The 20100-nt window shown below is 35.0% G+C and overlaps 1 protein-coding gene across 2 annotated transcripts in view; it reads right to left on the minus strand.

Moving 5' to 3' along the window:
* The window catches only part of Samuel (SAM-motif ubiquitously expressed punctatedly localized protein), a 486265-nt gene that overhangs the window by 282582 nt on the left and 183583 nt on the right, over positions 1–20100 (minus strand). The window contains exon 1 of one of the 2 annotated variants that reach the window (XM_081740454.1): positions 18008–18849. The exons of the other annotated variant lie outside the window; for it this stretch is intronic. Coding sequence (XP_081596580.1) covers positions 18008–18062 — 55 coding nt within the window. The 5' untranslated portion in view covers positions 18063–18849. Of the gene's footprint in view, positions 1–18007; positions 18850–20100 lie in introns of those variants that run through there. 2 annotated transcript variants of the gene reach the window in all.

Consider the following 20100-nt stretch of genomic DNA (forward strand, 5'->3'; position numbering starts at 1 on the left):
TGATACTAAGAGCAAACACGATATAGAAACTTATCAAAAGTCAATTTTTTGTGTTGTTTAATTTGATGCATAAGCATTACGAAGCAATTTTAAAAGTTTGCCAACGAAAGTAAATCCTTCATTTTCTATTATTACTGTACAATTAAATTTTATCAATTGTTTTACGTCCGAAGCCATTGGGCAAGATGCGCGTCACTCATTTTTTTTCACGTTTACAATGCACAAAATATATGGACATCAACACATTTCATTTTTAATCACTGTCACGATAAAACAAATCATTATTTTTATGAGAGCAAGGCTAAAAATAGAGTTACTCGGAGCTAAAAATATCTGAACTTATTCTAATTTGATTTATCTTAAAGAGATATTAAGTACTTAAGAGGATACCATAATTAGAAAAAATGCATACAAGACCTTGATAAAAAGAACAATGTATTTTTTAAATGATTATTATTTAAATTATGATGAATATAGAATTACTATTACTAGACAGTAATTGTGTTCGTCATATTTTGCGTCAAAATATTATTTTGTAGCGTGGAACTACGTACGACAGATTTAAGATATCACCTAAATATATCCCGTTATCAGTAGATCGGGCATACACTTAAAAAGTATTTAAATAGTACAGACGGAATATTTTAAAATCAAATGGCACACTCATTTGCGTAAAAACCAAAAACATGCAGACACTTTTGCTACCATATTGACGCAAATGAGCGCTTTCAACTTACAAAATTGACGTATTTGATGTTTATCGTGTTTTATTTTTTGATCTGTTGGATTTGATTGGAGTTTGGCGTAATCTTTCAGCATCGAGGCTGTATGAGACATGGATCTTCAGGTTTAAGATGGAATCCAAACCTCCGTAATGCAGTATTCCCATCATAAGGCATGAAATGAATCTCTCTAAATAAGCATTAGTGCTTTCCACATCATACTTACGTAATCGTAAACAAGTTGTAGCTTACAAAGGTCATACTTCCAACATCTACATCAGGAGTTCCGCAACAATCAATTCTTGGACCTTTGTTATTTCTCATAACTCTTAATGACATGACCAAGCACATTAAGAATTCACATACTTTACTCTTTGCAGATGACTTAAAATTGTATGCTCAAATCAAATCACTAGAAGACTGTAAAAATCTCAAGGCAGATTTGGAAAATGTAAAATACTAGTGCCACGTGAATGCAAAACTATCACATTTATTAGGAATATATATATAAATTATGATTATACTTTTGATGCTGTAAATTTTTGTACGCCGGAAACTATTAAATACCTTGGTGTCACCTTCGATCCGAAACTGACTTTCGGAAATCACATCGAAACTATTGTAAACAATGCATATAAGAACATTCGCTTTGTTTATCGCGTAAGACTTCCGTAGCCACATGACAATTTTGAAATTATATTATTTCTATATAAGACCCCAACTGGAATATGGTTCTCCTATTTGGACTCCCTAATACAAAATATACCCAAATGAATGAAAGAGTACAGTGCAAGATTTGAAACTATTAATTAATGTGTATATATATATATATATATATATATATATATATATATATATAATTATGAAGACTGAATTGTACCCTGCATACATATCATACCTAGAACTAGCAACAATTTCAATATACTGACATTAGAGCAAAGTAGGTTTGTTAATGATTTAATTTCTCTGTATAAAATACTAATATAATCGATTGCATAGAACTAACTTCTAATATATTTCTGCAAGTTCCAACGTCTAAAACGAGATTGAACAATAGTAGTATATTGTATTGTAATAAAGCGCGTACTGACATCCTATATAAATCCCCTTTATGAAGAATGAACTCTTACTACAACAATATTGAAGAAAAGTATGAAGTGATAGATGTATTCAATATGTCTGAAAGTGTGTTTAGGAATACAATTTGTAATGATAAGCTGAATCAGTTAGTGAAACGGTAATTATTTCTCTATTTTTATCTGTAAAAAAGCATTTTGTTTACCATATATATAAACAAACACTGTAAATGGGCAGAATCCCTGTTGGGTTGTTACAATAAATAAATAAATAAATAAATTACTTCATTGGGGAACAGAACCCGGGCCTCCCGCGCTAAAGCGAAAACGTTTTAAGCTGTTTCTTCGTTTTTACATGGAGTAATTTAAAAGATCACTATAGAATCAAAGTTGTTTATAAATTGTATTTCCAAAATATTCTCAACTGTAATTCAATTCTTGGAAGTTTTTATTTTTAAAGGTTATTTACCTTATTCGGTATTTTGTAGTGAATGTCTTTCCTTCGCAGTAAAAATGTCACCAATCCCTTATATTCATCCCTCAAGAAATCACAACAATACATCTTTTCTTCTGCATAACTTCCCTCCAGCTACCAAAACAATTTAAAACAAAATATTTTAAAGGCAGCAGGTAGCAAAGAAAAGTACCTGGTCCGGAAATAGCCCTGACCTTTTGAGTACACTTGATACTATAAACAACCCAACTCACGAGTCCAAAAACTTTCTACTAATGAAAAGACCTTTTTCTTTCTTTCTTTCTCTTTACTGTTATTGAGGGTAGTATCGGTCGGTAGGTGGTGGTGCAAGGTCTCAAGAGGTCATTTACGGTACAAGGGTCACATTGTCAGTTGTCAATCCATCTGAGCGGCAGCTTTTCTGCTGTTACTTTACACGGGGTCGTACTATTGTCAAAATATCTGCTCGTCGGCAGTCATTACTTAGGATCTTTTCTTCTGTTCGTTTTTTTTTTTCTTCAAAAGGGCTTCCCGATGGCACCAGACAAAAATGTTTGAAGAATGTCTTTGACGAAAGTATTAACATAGTTGCCAACTACGAAGTGAATATAATAAATAGTAAAATAATCTATATTTATATATATATATATATATATATATATATATATATATATATATATATATATATATATATATATATAAGAATTTATTACAGACATTATACCTCGTTACAACCACGTATGGCTAGCCAGACATCTTTTGGCAAGGTAATGTGTGATCAGTACATCAGTTCCCGTCGCTTATACTTCTGTCTTTCAAGATCAAAGTTTGTGTCTGCTAGTTCTTTAAAATGATGTGTCAACACCGTATATTGTGTAATCCACCGAGAATCGAACCCAAAGGCATATACTCAACTACACATCTTCTTAAGAAATCTGCAATTATAACAGATTATTTGTTGCTAGTGGTGTACATCCACCTTCGTTGTAAATATCGGCTATCTAAAACGAAAAGGTAGCAGTGAAATAGCAGCAACACTTTCCGAAAATTTCTGATGCCATGTTTCCATCTGCAGCTTACAAGAAAGCGGAGTTTTGCAAAAGTAATAGTCTATTTTCTGATGGTTGAAGATAAATAATTCACCAAGCAAAACAGTATAACATTACTCAAATAGGGAAGAAAACAGATGCCAGGAAGAGAGAAAAAAATTTTTGTTTTCCTGCATGTCACTTCCGACCCTCTTTAAAATACTTCTTCCGTTCTATGTATCAGTTTTATCAGCAATAAAGAATTGCCATATGTCGTCATTTCGACGAATTGCACTCGGAAAGTCGTAGGTTCGGTTCCTGAAATCAGATACTGAGTCAATTTCCAGGACAACTCCTCATTCACATCACAGATGTCTAAAAGGCTTTTAAAATTTCCAGTTTAATTCAAATGTACAGGTCCGGAATTGGTGCATCCCCCCGTTAGAAAATTTTGGATCCAGCCCTTTGATGAAAATCCGCGTACGCCACTGCTTGCATCAAAATTTAACCTTCCATGCAAGACGATCCTCAGCTAACTGCTTGGTGACTACTATGCGTGCTTTCTATGAGTGTGGTCCCGAGTTCGATTCATGATGGATAATAGTTTCTCAAAAATTACGCATCAGGTTTCAATCAAGTATGTTACTTTGTTTACCTTGATGTAGTCTGTCGATTCATTTAGATGTTTCTTCATTGAACAATATTATAGTGAAACAAAAATTAGTTTGTGCAGGAGGTCTCGGGTTTGATTTCCGGTGGGGGGGAACCTTTGAACGCTTTACAATGGTTCGGATTCAATAGGTTTACGTCTCATACAAAACCTCAGTGCGGGGCAGAAACGCTGAACTTGGACAAACAAATTAAAGATGAGGCATTACTGAAGGCAGCATGCAGCTAAGAGTGGTAGAAAAGAAATTAAAAATAAAAAAAATAAAAAAGAGAAAAATGTTCCGTAAGCTGTTTAAAGCAATGTAAAGGAGAGAGGATATTTTGGTTACATGCGTAGGACCGAAACGGCATAGAATCAAAACGGCGTATGACCGAAACGGCATAGAATCAAAGCGGCGTATGACCGAAACGGCATAGAATCAAAACGGCGCACGACCGAAACGGCATGGAATCAAAACGGCGAACGACCGAAACGACATAAAATCGGAGCACTTACCTCTGGTGTAGGCTATAGGGTCCTTGATTTGATCCCCGGAAAAGTAACTTTGTGATGGACAACAATGTGTCCGTGGGTTTTCTCGGGGTACTCCCGTTTTCTCCACATTCTCATTCCACCAAATCTTCAATCATTATTCACTTGCCTTCATCCGTCTCCCTTAGCCTAAGGGGCATATCGTGGGACGTTAAACTTAAAGATTTCATATCATCTTTGGACATTTTTTTGTCACAGTTTAACAACACGATAGAAATCACAGTTTGAAAGAATAAATTAATTTAATGAAAGTAATCAGTAAGAATTAGAAAAAAAATATTGATATTCACGGTAGTAATATGATACTTAAAGTTGGCTAAACTGCGCCAAAGATCAAATTGAACTCAAGGCTATTTAGAAATGAGACAACAGGTAAAATCACCGCTCAAGAAAATAGAAAAGAAGCAACCTGAAGTGAAGTGAAAGAAAATAAACTTTGGTCGAAAGAAAGAAAAGCGGTATGTCCTGGTTACTCAGGTAACAAAATAATTTCAACAAAAAGAATATATTTGTCGTCAGGATTATTCTGAAAAACAAGAGTCATGATGGCTCAGTGGTAGAGGGCTTACCTTTGGTGCATGGGGACACTGGTTCGATCACTGGCCAGGTAAGTTTGTTGTGGACAATATCGTATCTCTCAGGGTACTCCCGTTTCTTTCAAGGATCCAATTCTTCCCAAATTGAAATGAAATTATTCAGTTTAACATCCCATGATTATGTAAACTAGGCTGAGAGAGACGGATGAGCCCTCATCACTGCGAAATTAAAATACCGCTAATTTTACAGTAATTATGTGATATCTTCAAATAGATAAAAAGATAATCGAAAAGTGGAACAAGACCTCCCTAGACAGTATTATTTTGCGTGAGATACCGTTATCACGACTCATTTATCTGCTTTCGATTTCCAGCCATTTAGAAAATCGGCATTTTATTTTCGCGTTTCTAAATAACAGCAAACGAAAAGCTACTATAGGTGATTCGTGATAATAGTACCTCATGCAAAATAACATCGTCTAGGGAAGTCTTGTTCCACTTTTCGATTATCTTTTTATCTATTTGAAGATATCACATAATTACTGTAAAATTAGCGGTATTTTAATTTCGCAGTGATACAGACTCTTAAGGCAAGTGAATGATGGTGGAAAAATTGGTGGAATGAGAATGTGGAAGGAAACGAGAGTACCCTCGAGAAAACCCACGGACACGATGTTGTCCCCCACAAACCTACTCGGCCGGGGATCGGCAAGCCCCCCCCCCCTTACCAGAGGTAAGTGCACTACCACTGGGCTACTGTGGACCCCACCAATTCTTCCATCATCTTTCGCCTGCCTCAACCACCCATTTTCTTTAGCCTTACAGTCATAATCGTGGGACGTTAAACTGAAAGATTTCATTTTATTTTCGTCCTGGAAAACATTACCACGTACACTGTCTATATTTTAACCGGCGAGTAACAGTACAAGTCAAATAAGCTATCATACTTAACGTCAAAAATAATTGTTCTATGGCAGTGATTCTCAAGCTTTCCGATAGCGCGGACCCCCAGTTGATTGGGAAAGTCATTTGCAGACCCCCTTGCAAAACTATCTGAAATTTCACATGGTATTAAAAAAAAATACTAATTACAATTACCATTGACAAGAAGAAGGTCAACAAAAATAATGCAATAAGTAAATTATTCTGAAGATACATAATTGTTTCCTGATGTTCTCAAATGTGGGATCACTAATGCGAGGAATGAAATTCTTTGTATTTCCATAATTGCACTGAAATCTGGAATAAATTTTGTTGCCATCAATCTTAGGTCCGATTCCACATTAAAATGACTTCGCTTTAAGGTTTTAATCCTATTCAAAGAGCAGAAAATGTCTGCTCACATAAGTAAGTGGTAGGGAAAGACATCAAATGTTGAAATGCCTTGTTAGAAACTCTTCATACTCACAACGCACACGCAACAAAAAGCTACAAAAGTTTACTTCCTTTGAAAACGTTTCTCCATGAAGTATCGTAGAACAGTTCCAACACCTGTTCTTGTTCTGTGTTAGAAAGATTCACACCATGTATGTCATGAATTTCTACATAAGTGAAAGGATTTTTATTCCAACCATTTCCAGGTTGTGGGACAGAAATATTCTCGAAAACTTGCAGCTAATGCTCTCAAGTGTCCTACACATGTTTTGTGCATTGCAGCAGAGAATTTTTCACCTGAAGAATCAATGAAATTCTTGAGCACTGGAAATGATGAGTAGTTATTGTTTTGTACTTGTACTGCCCACAGCTGCAGTTTCTTAATCTTAAAAATACTTCTTGCGTAACTGCTGTGAGTTCCATTTTATTACAACACATTTCAATTTTAGGTGTCGCGGACCCCCAGAGGTCTGCGTGCCACACTTTGAGAACCACTATTCTATGGCATGGAGAAATCCAATGGATTGCTATAACAGTCTCAAACTCATTAGGTAATTTAGAAGTGAAAATCATGTGTAGTATAGCATAGCAAAATGTTCTTACTAAAATACTTACATTGAGATAGTCAAAGTTATTCTGGAAAGCCATGATTTCTTTGTCTCAGAAGCAAAATTACACGTATTGACTTCTAGGATACTTCTAACTAAGTAACTGCTTTGTTTTTAATGCATATTACAGATATATATTTAAAAATCAGCTATTCATTAAATCTATTCAATGGATTGTTTATTAAAATACACCAATTTTTAAAAATTAAAATAACGGTTAGTAAACACACACACATTTCTGATAATAGTACTTCAATTCGATTCGGTTATATTTGACACTTTTGTCTTAAAGAAGATAATATTTTCGCACAATTTTACAGAAGCGGAAGTACCACCTAGCACTGGCTCGTGTACTTCCAGTGACTCATGCACCACAGGTTCAGAAACTCTGTTCTGAGGCAAAACGAGAAAACCTATTCAAAATCCGAAATGAGTCGAGAAAGAATTCTTCGAGAATCGAGACAAGAACAGAAAATCTTTATTTCTCGTTTCATCCCGTCTCGGTGGCAACATTGTAAAACTTGTTCTCAAAGGGTTCATCGTGAATGTAAAATGTGCCATATAGCCTAAACTTATAGGTCTTCTATATGGCATAAAATTTAGTCTAAACTTATTGGCTTTCTGTATGGATAAAATTTAATTTAAACTTATAGGCCTTCTGCATGGCATAAAATTTAAAGTAAAATTGTAGGTCTTCTGTATGGCATAACATTTAGTTTAAACTTATATATAGGCCTTCTGTATGGCATAAAATTTAGTCAAAGCTTATAGACCTTCCGTATGGCATAAAATTTAGTCTCAACTTATAGGCCATTGTATGACATAATATTTAGCCTCAACTTATAGGCCTGTATGGTATAAAATTTAATTTAAAATTATAGTCCTAATATGACATAAAATTCAAAAAATTCGCGACACAAGTTGCGTAGCCTGAAATAACCTATAATTAAGTTTATTTCTACACTTTTGATGCTGTGGTTATCATTCAATGCAAATGCCGGCTTGTAGGCCCGACAAGACCGGCAAAAGCATTACTAGATCCTGGGGGAAGGGAGGATCCGCATGATCTTAATAAGCTCTTTAACATAAAAATAATTTAGTAAATAACATACAATCGGCAATTTCAAATATGTGTCAGCCCAATAATTTAACAGTTTTCATTGTCAGACCAATATTGTGAGATTACATAACAAAACCTAGACAGTACATGCATTATTGTTTCTAAGTGTGATGTTACATGATAACATAATCGCGCTTTTTCTGCAAACCTGTCTCTGATTCTATTCAACAAAGAGTACGTACACATCCGGTTCATATAAGTCTCATATTTATTGTGTGATATGAGACAGATTATCACGTGTGATAGATAAGTCAATTTGTTTCGTTCTGCAAAAGGCAACAGAAGCCAGCAGAACCGAAGAGATTATGAAAATGTGATTTTCGTTTAACTGATTTTCAACGTACTGAATTTTCTATGGCTGTGTGTGTGTGTCTATTATTTGCGAATTTTTCAATTTTGAGCCCTCCATTCGATAGTGCGCCAAAAACTATTTGAAAGAAGTGATAGAATTTTCGCGTCATTCTTACCGTTCCGAGACATTGGCCAAGAAAGTTCCAATTTCGGGAGATTTAAGGAGTTATATCTCGGGAACCGTAAGTCATAGAGAGACCATATTGGTGTTGATCAATACCTAAGTAGATGGTCAATATTTTGGTGCCAAATAGTAAAAGGTGACCACTGGCCAACTGGCACCGTTCCCCAGGTATTGGCCAAAGAGTTCGAATTTCGGGAGATTTAAGGAGCCATATATCGGGAACCGTGTCATAGAGAGATTACATTTTGCGAATTTTTTAATTTTGAGCCCTCCATTTTGAACATCTGTCTTCGTAAACCAACATATCGTAGAACGTTGTAACAGAACTCTTAAACAAAACATGGGGAAAAAATTCAGTACTCAAGGAAATTTTAAGTGGATAGATATATTACAAGAATTGTTTAATGAGTATAATAATAAAGTACATAGAACAATTGGTATAAAACCACTGGAAGTTAATAAGAAAAATTAATTCTTTTTAAGTTTGTTCTAGCAATGGTCTTGTGGTTTCGTTATCTGACCAGAATTCGGTCCTTCGTTCTACCAGAGAATAAATTCATATTCGTAAGTACTGGATATAGGGGTGAATTTTTCCTGCTCACCTGAGAAATTTTACCAACCGGTTCGAGCGAACTGGCTGAGTGAGACCATTGCAAATATGTTCCTACCACTCACGAACATACTGCCTGTAATTTGCCAAGATATGATAATTTAAATGTGATTTTTATTGTCTATTCTGAATTCATGAAGACCAGATAGCTTCACGCGATTTTCCCAGCGAAAACATCGATTACTTACTTCAGCTGATGACGTAATATTATGTTATGGAAAGTAACAGGTGATAGATAAAAACTACATGGAGATACTAAGTGATGTTAATTTTCTCTCGGCCGTTGGAAACTATTTTGTATGTTACGCAGCACTGCCTACTGCAGAAGCTTTGTTCAAGCAGAGAAAACAATAGAAATACGTTAGCGTGAGTTGAAATCTTCTTTCACTTGCTTCATTTGGAATGTAGACGATGGCGCTGGACTTTTTGTTTTCTCTTTGTTGAGTTATCTGGAAAGTAAAACCCGTTAAATTGGCCACCTCTCCCTAATTTGGCTCCACAGCAATGGTCTATACTGAACATTCTTCTATTTCGGTTATTTTCTGTGAATTCAGTGCATGACCATCTTGGGCAAATTTCACAGATTGACTATTCCTAAATTTCAGATATTTTCTGTGGATTCAAATGTGGCCAACTTGAATTTGCCCAAGACGGAATTCTATATTTTACGCACATTCTGGAGGATCTAACGATTATCCCACTTATAAAAGTTTCCACAAATCAGTCTATGTATGTATATATACGAGATAACGAGAATTATTTTTCTCGTCTCGTCTCGTCTCGAATTAGACAGGACCCACGATTGCTCAGTGGTAGAGCGTTCATCTCTGTGCATGGGATCCTCGGTTCGATCCCAGCTCGCGTCAAGTGAACTTTGTGGTGGACAAACACCCTGTGGGTTTTCTCGGGGTTCTCCCACTTTCTTCATTCCACCATTTCACTCATCTCTCATCATCACCGTCTCCTTTAGTTTAACTGGCATAATCGTGGGACGTAAAACTTAAAAATTTCGAATTAGACAGGTACTCCTTTGTCTCGATTCTCATGTTTTAAGACGAGATGAGAAATCTGTCGTCCCGTAAGCGACACTACAGGGCCGTAGGACTGTATCTACTAACTAAATAATTAGAATTCTTTACGAGAAAATAGCAATTTTTCATGTTCGCCCAACACTAAAACAACCTTTATTTTTGGAAATAGGAACAAAATTTAACCCCGCACCATCTGAAGAATCTTATAAAAACTTCAAAAATAGCCTACGTGTGGATACGTTGAATGGTATAGTTCCTAAGTTAGTGTACTTATACATCGGGGCGAACGGATAATAAGACGGACTTACATCCAAAAATCATTATTTCGGCATGTAGAGGCAACTGTAAATCCGTTGGAACCCCTATTTTGACGGAGGCCATTGTAAACTCTTGAAATCTCTAATTCGGCATGTAGGGGCCATTGTAAATCCGTTGAAATCTCTATGTCGGTATGTAGGGGCCACTGTAATTCCGTTGAAGTCTCTATTTGTCCTGTAGGAGCCATTGTAAATCCGTTGAAATCTCTACTTCGGCATGTAGGGAGGGACTCCGTTGAAATCTCTATTTCGGCACATAAAAGCTCCGTTAAAATCTTTATTTTGGCATATAGGGGCTCGGTTAAAAACTATTTTGACATATAGGGGCTCCGTTAAAATCTCTATTTTGACATATAGGGGCAACGTTAAAATCTCTATTTTGGCATATAGGAACTCCGTTAAAATCTCTATTTTGGCATATAGGGGCTCCGTTAAAATCTCTACTTTGGCATATAGGGGCCATTGTAGATTCGCTGAAATACCGTCGAGCTCCTTCGTGGCTAAGTGGTTAGCGTACGTGCCTTTGGCGTTGGAGACCCGGGTTCGATTCCCGGCGGTAGCTCATGTGGTTCGGATTCCACATTAATCAGTAGGTTCCGTCTCATATATCCTCGCTGCTGACAGGGACGTTAAACCCGAAAACAACTCAACTCGTTGAAATATCGAACTCAACTTTTGTTTTCACGGTCTCCATACCCTTTTCTCCCTTATCGTCGTTCCAAAAGAAAAATGTATCGTATACTCAATTTTGGAAACGTAAGATTTATCGTTGTCCTGCGTTACATAAGTAGAATTTCAATGTTTCATATATTTGTTAAGGCAGGAAATATACATTGAGCGAGTACATTGAGCGTTACGAATGAAGTGAAGCATTTTGTGCTAGGGAAAACGGGTGATTAAGGTAAATAAATGATGGAAGAATTAATTGGTGGAATGAGGAAGTAGGAAGGAACGAGAGTACACCCCCCCCCAAGAAAACCCACGAACACTATGTTGTGAGCGATAATTAATTGAATATTGTTTTTCTCTTCATTACAATATTAGTTTCATTCAAACAAACAGTCTCTTATTCGGATAGTTAATCAAAAAAAGAAAAGCATTTAATTTGAATGCAAAATCATTCGAATTTTAGAGACTTATCTTCTATTTCTAAAATAATTAATAATATACATTGATTATTTTAGTTCTGTATTTTGTGCTCAATAAACCTTTTTTTTTTTTTTTTTTTAACGAAGCTGACAGGTTAAAATGCCTCAAAAATCAACAACCTATGATTTAAATAGATTAAATGACACATAAAAATACATTAAAATAAACCCCTGTTTCACACATGTCATAGCTGTACCTTTGGTAAGCTAAAGATAGTGTACGTTTTAATCTATGTAAATGTATCTTATTCATTTCTTTTCTCAGTGTGTTTTATCTAGTAGCTAGATGCATTTCAAAACGAACTTAAAACGATTTTAATCAGATCAATGTAGCTATCTAACTCCATGACTGAAGACTCTTGAAAATTTATATCGCCACATAAACAAATTTCAACTCATTTGTTATTCATTACTCTGATTTTATATATGCACCGCTTGGATGTTAAGAAGCTAAATCCAAAATTGAAAGTTCAACATCTTATGAACAATTCATATTTTTGTTACGTTGACAACCAAAACACTAACTATGTAGTTTATGATCTTAGAATTTAGTATTTGAAAAAAAAAAGTTTAAAGACACCCATACGTATATATAGAAGTGAACGAAGACATTGCTCTACATTTCCATATTTTGGAGTTAGGCAACTTGGCTTGGAAGCGGTAACCATATGATTCTCCAAGTTTTGTCACTCTTCTAGTTGTATAGCCAAAGCTTGTCTACGACACTATACACGTCTTCCTTATTATTTTCGATAATTTTTAAGTTTCTTTTTCATTGCATAATGTAGACAAATCCTAAACACACCTTTTGATTCACTGAAAGATCAGCAGTGTTGCCAATTCAGAATGTAAATTTATGAATACTATGATTTCCCTAGTTACGTCTTACAGAGGCCTCATCCTATTGTTATCGGTGGAAATGAAACATTATTTTTTTCTGCTCCATAATTTCCAAGCTACTCCAACTATACAAACTTAAGATTAACGACAGAACATACATAAATATGAGTTATAAGTTAATTTACGTGATTTGTAAAAAAAAATAAAAAATAAAAAATAAAAATAAAAATAAAAAAAATTACACCTTCGGCTACATCTGGCAACACCGTGTGATTCTTAGTGTACTTCAATCGTTGCTTCTTAGTTTAAAACATTTTGGTGTAACCATTATTTGTGTACCGCTTCCGGTTCAAAGCTTCTACTATCCGAAATTCCGGGCTGCATTGTATATTGGACCTGTATCAGTTATTATTAATACCGAATAAAAAGTATTAGTTATTATTGATAACGAATAAAAAGTATTAGTTATTATTAATACCGAATAAAAAGTATTAGTTATTATTAATACCGAATAAAAAGTATTAATTATTATTGATAACGAATAAAAAGTATTAGTTATTATTGATAACGAATAAAAAGTATTAGTTATTATTGATAACGAATAAAAAACATTAGCTATTATTGACAACAACATGCCTTTTTTAGCGCCATGAAAACTTTTTTTTTGGTCGATTTTCCGAAAAACTATGGATGAAACTTTATCCTCAATAATTCCATTTTGCTCAGCTTGATATGGTCTATGAATTTATAATTTAAGGATGCGCAAAAGCAGGTTTTTTAAAAATAAAAACCGAACATCAATTTGTGGAGAAACCATTTCGGTTTTCGTAGAATAGGTTCGGGTTTTTCAACAATACCGGTTTTTGATAGAAAAATAGAACTGGTTTCCAAAAGCCCGTTTTCGTTTTTTCTACATAACATTCGTTTCTCCATATTTTCTCAAAAAGTGCGCATGTAGATTATAATCACATCTACCATTCTGTTCATCACAATTGGTACATGTTTATCCTTTTTTACCCGTTATACATTAAAAAAATGGTACGAGTAGAATTAATATATAATAAGATATTATGTTCGAGCATAGGATATCGGATTCTCACCATGCAATTCTCTTTATTCTACATTAAATGTTGTTAGATCAACGTATCATTAACAACAAAATCTTAAACACTCAATAAAAAATTACTGTTCTATACAAAATAAAAGACTATATTTTCGTCGGATCAAAAGATTCAATTGGCTATATTTCAGTCAAAAATTTTCTTGTACTATATTTGCTGCAAGCCATGATGACTCATACACATATGTTCAAATGATTGGAAAACTGAATCGTTTTTTTGTAAAACGACACATGTCAGAAAAACAAAGTTTTGAGAAAAATGAGAGAAACTATACTACACAGCATAGTTTCTCCAAAAACGTCAATTTATTTATAATACACAAAGTGTAGGCAACAGCTTGACAGGTGCAGATATCTCACAAAATGTGTATCTACGCGCAGCAAACACATATTGTCGTTAATTTCGTGTCTGACAAAAGTTGACATGTGTCGTTTTAAATTCAACTATCTCTGATAGTGAAATTCTAATTTCACATTCGAATTTACAGTTGCAATCACTTTAAGAATTATTAGTTTTCACTACACAAATAAAACATTTGAAGAAACGATACATTGTTATCGTATTCAAATCTTTCGATGACGCACTTCAACCGGTAGTTATCTGAGCTTTTGCTACGTTTCTTGTAATATCGTAGCGGGAAGTGAATGCGGATTATTTGAAGAAAATTTGTTTAATTAAATTAAAATTAATTCCCGTAAATGAAAACAGTTCAGGCGTGTGTCCTTGCTGTGAATAATGCAAGGTTTGAATTTCGGTTGAACCACACAATGTGGGATGAAGCATTTTAAGCATTACGGGTGGAACTACTTCAAATAAAAAGTACCGAATTCCAGTAGAAAAGGCCAAAGCTGACCGTAACGGGAAGCTCTTACGGCTAGGGTAGCAATGGCTATTGTTACCTCAATATTAGCCAGTATTACTTTAATGACAATAGGATATCTCGTGTTAAGTTTCGCTAATAGGGTCTATGTAACAAGGATTTGATGCCAATTTCATTTAGCAATAATTCACCGTGATTTTTACTAAAAGGATATTACAAAAAAAAAAAAAAAGTAATAATTCGGTGTTTTTGGATGTAATAAAATTACCATTTTTCATTCCGTTCTAGACGCTTTCTTTTCGTAAGTAATTTCCATCTATTTCGCTGATCCAAAGTTCGAGAATATCTGACTATATTGCCCTACAAGAAAACTAAGGTAAAATTACAACGAAATATCGTCAAATGTATTGTCATTACAATTCTGTAAAAAGACTATATGAGCCGTCAAGTTACAAAATGGCTCGTCAATTTACAGTAAATCCCAGAAAACTTTTTTAAAAAATGTAGGATGCATATGTTGTAGAACTGAGAATACTTCAGTCTGTTCATGTGAAAAACTTGAACGTCCTCAAATATTTCTAATTCTACAAAACACTTCGATCCAACAGCTTTTTCGGTTTTCTGAGATTTGATATAAATGGACAAGAACCGTTTAGGAATTGGGCGACTCATAGGTAAGTTCAGCAAAATTGACTTTAAGTGGATATTAAAATTAATCAATTTCTATTTTGTTCTCTGTAAACTACTAATTAAATCTTAGAAATTAGCAATGATAGAATATCTTCGAGCATTTCACTGTAATTTAGGAGTACGTAGAGAAGCATGGAGACTGTCTCCTCCCGAAAATGTGTCGTGAAAGAGATTATATGGAAAATGTATTTGTTTGTATTGGAAGAGTTCTTGTCTCGTCTCGAAAAATGTATGTTTCTATTGGATGAGCCGTCTCGTCTCGATTATCGTCACGAAAATCCTGATTTATCTAATCTCGTAAGATATCTTAGTTTAATTTTAATTTATTAATGAACGAAGTTTCACATATAGTGAAAAGGTCTCAGACAAACAGTAAGGAAAATTTTTAATTTAGAAAAACTTCAGGCAAAAGTTCTATATTAAGGTACTCTTTATGGTACATGCAAGTTAGGACTAGATAAAAATTCCTGGTAATGTTTCCCACGAGACAAGGCGAGAAATAAGGTAGTCTTATCTCGTCTCGATTCACAATTAATTCTTCCTTGTATCGTTTCTAAATTTATATCCTGATTTTTAAGTGTTTTTTTCCTCAATTTCATTAGAAGTGATTAGCCTTCCGAGTCAGGACAGGCTTACGAAGGGTGTAATATAACAACATTTAAGCCATATTTATTATTACCGTAACAGTACACCTTAAATTATAGTGAACTGCTGTAAGATGTTCTACCATTGCTAATTTCGAAATTTGATTAGTAGTTTACAAAGAACAAAATAGAAATTAGTTAATTTTAATATCGTAAATTTTGTTGCAATTATATATAGTTTAACGATTTTTTATAGCTTTTTTGAAGGGCAATATAGTCTCATACTTTGGATCAGGGACATAAGTGGACATCAGGGAAAAAAAAGTATCTGGAATGGAATTTTGGTTGTAACAATGGTAATATTATTGCATCCAGAAACGCCGAATTATTCCTTTCTGTAATATCCTTTTAGCAAAATTTACGGCGAATTATTAGGAAATGAAATTAGCATCAAATCTTTGTTACATTTTAGCGAAGCTTAACACAAGAAATCCAGTTGACATTAAATACTGGCTAAAATTAAGGTAACAATAGCTATTGCTAATATAATAATAATATAGTAGATGCTCTAAGACATTCCCGCTACGGTCAATTCTGGCATTTTGTACCGAAATCATTATGTTCTTTATGTCTGTACAGTCACTTTAGCAATGTATAATTTTTACACTATGAATAATATAGAATCCCTAAAACAATCTCTGAGGTCTAAGACTTGAGTAAACTATTGTTACGCAAGAAACTAGAAATGTCTCGTCTCGTCTCGTCTCGAATTGGAAAATTTACTTCTCGCCTCATTTTCTTTTTTTACCAACTTTCGGTCCTACTGGTTCGATTTCCAATAGGAACCAATAATCTTTTTATTACCTCCAGTTTCGTGAAACAATTGAAAAACTACTTCAGCAATAAGTAAAGCTACCACCATATTTTGAGAGCGTAAATTTGGGACACTTTTCTGTAACTAGCCAACTGTATATTTCATTTTATAATGTAATAAAGTAATATAACATGTACAATATTACGTGATGTGATCATGGTGATGTAATACTGATAATTACTACCTACTTTAAGTAGGAATACTTAGAATAACAAGAATTTTAGAAATGATTTTAAAAAATGGATCAAAAGATTGCGATCTTGCCCAATAATTAGTTTCTGGATCCGAGGCCACAAAACTTTTGAACAGCCCCTAAATCGAGTTTTTGTATTTTCTACGGAATAAGCACATCATACTTAGTTAACCGATAGTTTGTGTTTGGCTACACTATATGTAGTTCTCCAGATATAAGGCATGCAAGAAAATTTTTGATTGAAATGTATTGGAGCTTTTGATCCAACAATAACTATAAGAAAACAACTATGTAAGAAAAAATTAGGGACATTTTCGCGTCCCAACTTCAATTTTTCATACATAAAAAAAGTCGGAACTAGGATCAAAACGAAAGGACTGTCCCGACTAAATCCGGACGTCTAGTAGCCTTAGTATCAACCTCCGGCGTATAAAGACAACTGGAAGACCTTGTTGTTCGGTTTATTTAACACCAGAAGTCCTAAACAGAAACCTGTATTTAAAAAAAAAAAAAAAATGCCTGATTTCCATTCCACGAATATCCGTTCATTCAATAACTTAAAAAAAAAAAAAGTATTGTTTAAGATAATTAGAAATTCTACAATTTTTAAACGCTCGTTAATTTATATTAGAATATCAATTTGAAAAGAGATAGGACATTGATGAAACTATCAATTTTCCTAACAAGCCGTAAAATACTAATTACGTGCATTAATTTTAGCTTCAGAAATTGACGGTCTTATCAGTTTTAAGATTTTTGGGTTTCCGTCAGCAAGAAACCATTTCTAATGTTTGAGTGTACTAACTTAACTACCTCAACACTACTCGTGAATTTCAGTATTTTATAAACACTTTTTAAACATGTTTTCAACTTTTTTTTTTCTAAAGAAACGGAAATTTTAAAGAGCAACCAGCTACGTAAATATGCTAGTTGTCGCCGGGGCAAGAGCTCGCCTTAGCGCCCCCTTGACTAACCAAACCAAAACGCTCCCCCAAATATATACCCAATTTTGTGCCCTCGCAATCCGGCGCCCGGGCCTCCCGTTTGCCCGTTTGCCTCCCTAGTTACGTCATTGAAAGCAACTTCAAGTACTCAAACAATATATTTTATTGTAATTAAGTAATGAAGTAATTAGAATTATTTCTTATATACATAAGTGATTTACTAAAGTAATTATTAACTTACCGGTATAGCACCATGCTGGCCAAACGACAGGGCTAACAGTGTCCAGTTCCCTCATCGTTACGGATAATTATTGACACTTTTTTCAAACAACTTAATTTTTAACCACAAAAGCCTCAATCAATACTGCTGGGTCAGATTGTAGGGTCAAAGGTTAGAATTGTAAACAATAAAAAAATCCAGTATGCACCACCGATTCATACCGAGACAAAACACAAGTATATTTTGTATTCTTCTGATTTATTTTTATTATTATTAATCAAAAAAAGCACTAGACTGAAAAGATCACTCGTCACAATGGATGTTTTGTACTTTGCTAGAGAGGTGTAGTAGTGACGCAGGGGGATGGGTGATTCTAATTCATTTGTAAACACAGCGGTGAAGCACGTGATTCACCGGTGAACTTCAAAAATAAAGTTTGACTTCACTTCACTCACGTCACTGAAAAAAAATGAAGTAATAATCACACACTAAACAGTAACAGAAGGGTTTGTAGAATATTACTGCCCAGTCTCGTAACCGGACAGATTTTCTTGACGGGCCTCTCTCCGATTTACGCGGACGTCCTTTTCGGTTGCACTGTTCAGTTACCAGGCACGCACTCGTCACACAAGAGTTCAGGTAAGCGAATGGACTGCTTGACCGTCCCGTACCCCTTGCATGCACGACTCCCGTAACCGCGACTACTCGATCTCTCTCTCTCCTATCTCTCGCTCGCTCCTACTTCGTTGGGATCGGATCGGACAGCCACAACACTGCACAGGTATATACGCAACGTAACGTCGCAAAAGGTTCTTTTGCTTTCCTTGTCAGTCCGTTCTCTACGGACCACCGCACAATGAACGAACCGAGCCGTCACGATCGGAGCTGGGAAACTTTAACTAATCGGCAGAGTAGGAAATTATGCTAACTGAAATTATTCCGCTAAAGATATACGTTCCGTTTGTTGAAATAAAATTATTTACCACATTAAAAAAAAAAAAAAAAAAAAAAAAAAAAAAAAAAAAAACGGAAGTTGGAAAATAATGCTAAAACTTCTCTCCATAACAATTTCATATTTATAAAGTACCTCTTAGTAAAATTTGTTGTTTGCTCGGTGAAAAGAAAATCAGTTCATGTCTTACGTCCAGTGATGATTTTAGATTTTCCCCAGAGAACAGGGACGTACGCAGGGGGTGGGTCCTGGGGGTCCGGACCCTCCGAAATTTGGACTTTTATGTAAATTTAGCCTAATTTTAGGGGCAATTTTAGGAATTTTCATATAAAATGCCCTCATATTGAGTTTGGACTCCCCCGAAATAAATTCCTGCATACGCTACTGCCAGAGAACTTTGAAACTTTGAGCGGACTGTAGAAGTATGAAATATTGCTAGAGCTCCGTCGTGACAAAGCAGTTAACGTACGCGCCTATGGCGTGGGAGAGACCAGGATTCAATTCCCGGAGGGAGCTCGTGTGGTTCGGAAATTGGAATTAAATCTTTCAGTTTTACGTCCCACGTTTACGCCGGTTAGGCTAAAGGAGACGGTGATTATGAGAAATGAATGAAATGGTGGAATGAAGAAAGTGGGAGGAAACGGGAGAACCCCGAGAAAACCCATGCACACGGTGTTTGACCACCACAAAAACCACACAGCGCGAGCTGAGATCGAACCAGGGACCCCAAGCACCAGAGGTGAACGCTCTACCACTGAGCCACCGCGTATTAAAAAAAAAAACTCCTGGCGTAACAGACCTTAAGGGGCTTTAGGGGTCTACTAACCGACTTGCGGCACTAATGCCAGTGGCACATCCGTCGCCTCTCTAAACCAGAGTTCACTTGTTATTTTATAAAAATTATTTAACAAAAAACTGCTGGGGTAAGCAGTATCTTTTAGTATATCCTACACGACAAGTTTTATAGGTCCAATTTGACGACCCATCATAGAAAAAGACATGTAGCTTTTCTGTTCTGTGATTGTCACGCGTTTATATTCTAATAGACCTTATCGTTATCTTTCAGTGCAATATTTGGCAAACACAGAGCAAGGAAAAAATCATAGATTTAGTGAGAAGGTACAGAGAAAATAGAGGAGAGAATCATATTTATTACAAACGT

The sequence above is a fragment of the Thermobia domestica genome, chromosome 15 (assembly GCF_964235325.1).
Source record: "Thermobia domestica chromosome 15, izTheDome1.hap1.1, whole genome shotgun sequence".
Lineage (NCBI taxonomy): Eukaryota > Metazoa > Arthropoda > Insecta > Zygentoma > Lepismatidae > Thermobia > Thermobia domestica.